Source organism: Myotis brandtii, unplaced genomic scaffold (assembly GCF_000412655.1).
Source record: "Myotis brandtii unplaced genomic scaffold, ASM41265v1 scaffold952, whole genome shotgun sequence".
NCBI classification, from domain to species: Eukaryota; Metazoa; Chordata; class Mammalia; order Chiroptera; family Vespertilionidae; genus Myotis; species Myotis brandtii.
In genome coordinates, this window is record NW_005371930.1 from 1,169,302 (window position 1) to 1,173,809 (window position 4,508).

The 4,508-nt window shown below is 61.8% G+C and overlaps 1 protein-coding gene across 1 annotated transcript in view; it reads right to left on the reverse strand.

Annotated features, from left to right (window-relative positions):
- The window catches only part of FBLN1 (fibulin 1), an 89,542-nt gene extending 88,582 nt beyond the window's left edge, over nucleotides 1-960 (reverse strand). Inside the window, exon 1 of the mRNA XM_014533168.1 lies at nucleotides 809-960. Coding sequence (XP_014388654.1) covers nucleotides 809-960 — 152 coding nt within the window. The remainder of the gene's footprint in view (nucleotides 1-808) is intronic.
- Nucleotides 961-4,508: the final 3,548 nt, after the last annotated feature.

Genomic DNA, 4,508 nt, shown 5'->3' on the forward strand with positions numbered 1-4,508 from the left:
CGCTGCAGTGGAGCAGTGCAGCGGTTCCTCAGAAAATGAGAAATAGAACCACCCCCGGACCCAGCAACCCCACTTCCGGGCGTGTACCCCAAAGCAGCGATTTCAGCCTTTCCCGCCTCAGGGCACACACAAACTGATTACAAGAACCCTGCGGCACGCCAGAAAACATGCATTTCTGCTGATCTGACCAAAAATGGTCTAATTTTGATTCACTCACACGGGATAGCTACTGCGTTGCCTGCTGTCGTTTTTATGTGACATCTAAGGGAAAAGGGGCAGTGCCCTGACTGAACAGGCAGGGGGCCTGTTTTAAACGTTCCTGCGGCTGGTTAATCGCTGCCCCGAGGCCCTGAAAAAAACCACCCCACAGTCACAGCAGCACGCAAGCAGGGCGGGCCCTCCCCTCCGTGGGATCTGACCCGGCCACGGACGGATGCACCGTGAGGACGCCATGCGGAGGGAAGCCAGCCGGTCACAGAGGACAAGTGCTGCGTGCGTGGTTCCGCTTTTATATGGGAACCGAATTCACAGACAGAAAGGAGGGTGGTGGGCGCAGGGGCCGGGAGAGGGAGGGGGGGGAGTGAGAGCAGGTGTTTAACGGGACAGAGTTTGTTTGGAAGGTGAGAAAGTTCTGGAGACGGTGGTGGTGACGGTCGCATCATGGGAGGTACCAGCACGTGTACATGTGGGCAGTGACCTGGCCAGTGTCCAGCTGCGGCAGGGGGACCGCCCCCAGATCTTTGTGCTGGTAGCCCCGCCCCACGTGCCCTGAAGGACACCAGCCGGCCGCAAAGGCCGGGAAACGCACCTGCACTCCTTGGACGCCGAGGCATAGGGCAGCGCGCAGTCCCTGTGCTGCGTGGCCATGCGGTGTCCGTCCGCACAGCAGGCCTCCATGGGGACGTCTGCGCGCGCTGTGGGGGAGACGGGCTGGTGAAGAGCGATGTCCGCCCCCCACATGAGTTCCCCTCTGACGTGCCCTGTCCCTCGGGCGGCGGGGGCTCCCCGCCCACAGCACCACCCAGAAGCCCTTCCTTCTGCCTCCCCTCCAGCCCCAAGCTGGTCTGAGAGGCCGTGGGCACGTCCATTTCTCTCTCTTTTCTTAAAAATATATTTTTATTGATTTCAGAGAGGAAGAGAGAGGGAGAGAGATGGAAACATCAATGATGACAGAGGATCACTGACTGGCTGCCTCCTGCACGCCCCACACTGGACATCGAGCCTGCAACCTGGGCGTGTGCCCTTGACCGGAATCGAACCCAGGACGCAGGCCAATGCTCTCTCCAGGGGTCCTCAAACTTTTTAAACAGGGGGCCAGTCCACTGTCCCTCAGACCGTTGGAGGGCCGGACTATAGTTTAAAAAAAAAACTATGAACAAATTCCTATGCACACTGCACATATCTTATTTTGAAGTAAAAAAACAAAACGGGAACAAATACAATATTTGTATTTGCATGTGGCCCACTGGCCATAGTTTGAGGACCCCTGCACTAAATTATCACAAATATTGTCCTTTACAAGTTACAAAAACAGGTTCAAATAATATACCTCATTTGATACCAAATATAAGATTTTATAACCTAAAAATTACTACATTTTATTAATGTTGGCAATGAGAGATTAGCCCAGGCATGTGCCCTGACTGGGAATCGAACTGGTGACCTCTTGGTTCATGGGACGACGCTCAACCACTGAGCCACCCGGCCGGGCCACGTCCATTTATTTAGTCACTCGACACCTCGTACTGGAAACCCACTGGGCCAGGGCCGGAAGCACACACCCCACTCCCTCCTCGAAAGGCCTAAACCTCAGCCAGTATCTCCCAAACCCAGTTCCCACGCCTGCAGCTCAGCACCCAGGGCCCCGCCCACAAGCTGGACACTCAGTCAGGGGCCTGCCCAGGCGGGGACCCTGTCTCCACGGTCCAGAGGGCGAGAAAGACGGGTGCTGCTGACAGAGGTGCGACTGAGCCACCGTCCAGCCGAGGGTCAAGGCATCCAGGACACGACTGACCCCCTACAGGCTAGATCAGCCATGGGCAAACTACGGCCCGCGGGCCGCAGGCACGTGCCCTAACTGGGAATCGAACTGGTGACCTCTTGGTTCATGGGACGATGCTCAACCACTGAGCCACCCGGCCAGGCCACGTCCATTTATTCAGTCACTCGACAACTCGTACTGGAAACCCACTGGGCCCCGGCCGGAAGCACACACCCCACTCCCTCCTCGAAAGGCCTAAACCTCAGCTAGTATCTCCCAAATCCAGTTCCCACGCCTGCAGCTCAGCACCCGGGGCCCCGCCCACACGCTGGACACTCAGACAGGGGCCTGCCCATGCGGGGACCCTGTCTCCACGGTCCAGAGGGCGAGAAAGACGGGTGCGGCTGACAGAGGTGCGACTGAGCCGCCGTCCAGCCGAGCGGTCAGGGCATCCAGCCTGGGCTAGATGGTTCGTGCCATGAACCATGAAGAGTGCAGAATGGGGGGCCTGGAGGTCCCAGCGGGGCTGGTGCCCAAAAGTGGGACAACCGAGACGGCTTCTCATGTGAGGGTGGGGGGGACCCATCCTGGCGAGTGGGGGACGCACACCAGGGAGGGAGGGGGGAGAAACATCGATGTGAGAGACACACTGATTGGCTGCCTCCTGCACAGGCCTGGGCCTAGCAACACCGTCCAGGACAGTTTTTGTTTTGTTTTGATTTTTAATTTTAGAGAGAAAGGAAGGGGGAGGGAGAGAGAGAGAAATATCAACGTGAGAGAAACATCCACCGCTTGCCTCTGGGGAACAAACCCGCAACCCGGGAACATGCCCTGAATATTCCAGCCAGCGGCCCTTCAGGGCACGAGACGGCACCACAGCCAACCGAGCCACCCGGCGGCCACGGCCTTGCTCACAGGAAGGAGACAAAGGCGCCCTCGCCCTTGCGGCTGGATGATGACTTGGCGGCGATGGGAACCTGGGCTCTCCAGTCCCCAGCCCGGCTCTGCGCCCCACTCAGGCCGCTGCCCCCTGGGCCTCTCGGCTTACGGGGAGAGGACTCCACCGTGCCCCGGGGGGAGCAGAGGGTAGGAGGGTGCCCTCCGCCAAAGGCGCTCACGTGGCCAGAGCGTTTGCACCACGGCCTGAGGTCAGGGTGGGAGGCCCCGGGGGGAGGGCATCCCAGAAGGGGGCTCTGAGACACCGTGTCCTGGCTGCCGGCACCCCGTGGGTGAGTCCCACCAGGCCTGGCGTGTTTCCTGGCGCCGACGGCCATGGTGCTCTGTTTGGGCTCATTTGTCCTCCAAGGCCGGGCCCTCGGGTGGCTCCGGAAGGAGGCTCACCTCTGGACTCAGCACGAGGCCCGACATCGCTTGCCTCTGAGGAACAAACCCGCAACCCGGGAACATGCCCTGAATTTTCCAGCGGCCGTTCAGGGCCCGAGACGGCACCACAGCCAACCGAGCCACCCGGCGGCCACGGCCTTGCTCACAGGAAGGAGACAAAGGCGCCCTCGCCCTTGCGGCTGGATGATGACTTGGCGGCGATGGGAACCTGGGCTCTCCAGTCCCCAGCCCGGCTCTGCGCCCCACTCAGGCCGCTGCCCCCTGGGCCTCTCGGCTTACGGGGAGAGGACTCCACCGTGCCCCGGGGGGAGCAGAGGGTAGGAGGGTGCCCTCCGCCAAAGGCGCTCACGTGGCCAGAGCGTTTGCACCACGGCCTGAGGTCAGGGTGGGAGGCCCCGGGGGGAGGGCATCCCAGAAGGGGGCTCTGAGACACCGTGTCCTGGCTGCCGGCACCCCGTGGGTGAGTCCCACCAGGCCTGGCGTGTTTCCTGGCGCCGACGGCCATGGTGCTCTGTTTGGGCTCATTTGTCCTCCAAGGCCGGGGCCACCCGAGGAAGGAGGCTCACCTCTGGACTCAGCACGAGGCCCGACCTCCTGGAACCCCGGCCTCGACTCCCTGCGGTCAACACCACAAGCCCCCGTGCAGAGTGTCTACCGGCCCTGCCCCCCCGGGAGGAGGCCCTCATCCCAAACCCAGTCCCACAGCAGCAGCCGCCGGGGGCTCCCTTCCCAGGCACCAGGACTCGGAGCCGCTCTCCACAGTGAGATGGGCCGGCCCCGCCCTCACTCTCTGGGCTCCCCAGGCTGGGGAGGGGGTCCGAGGTGGTTTGGTTAAGGTGACGGCGACCCGGCCAGCCCGCCTGTCCTCTGGCCCAGGCTGACCCCTCTGTGTTCCCCGACGGTGCCGCTGGTGACGGTGGGAGCCGCAGGCTGGGGCTCAGATAAAGCTGTCTGGCGCTGCAGGCCTCCCAGCATGGAGAAGGGAGCAGGGAGCCACCAGCAGGGAGACCACGGCCACGGGACCACGAATGCCCCTTCCTCCATCTTGCGCCAGTTCATCCAAGAAAAGCACTCACAAAACAGGGGGCCTTATCTGTCAGATCAAACGTGGCTGCGGGTCCCCCCCACCCTGGACAACAGGGACCCAGCCACGTGGCCTGACCCTGAGGACGACCCCCCCTGC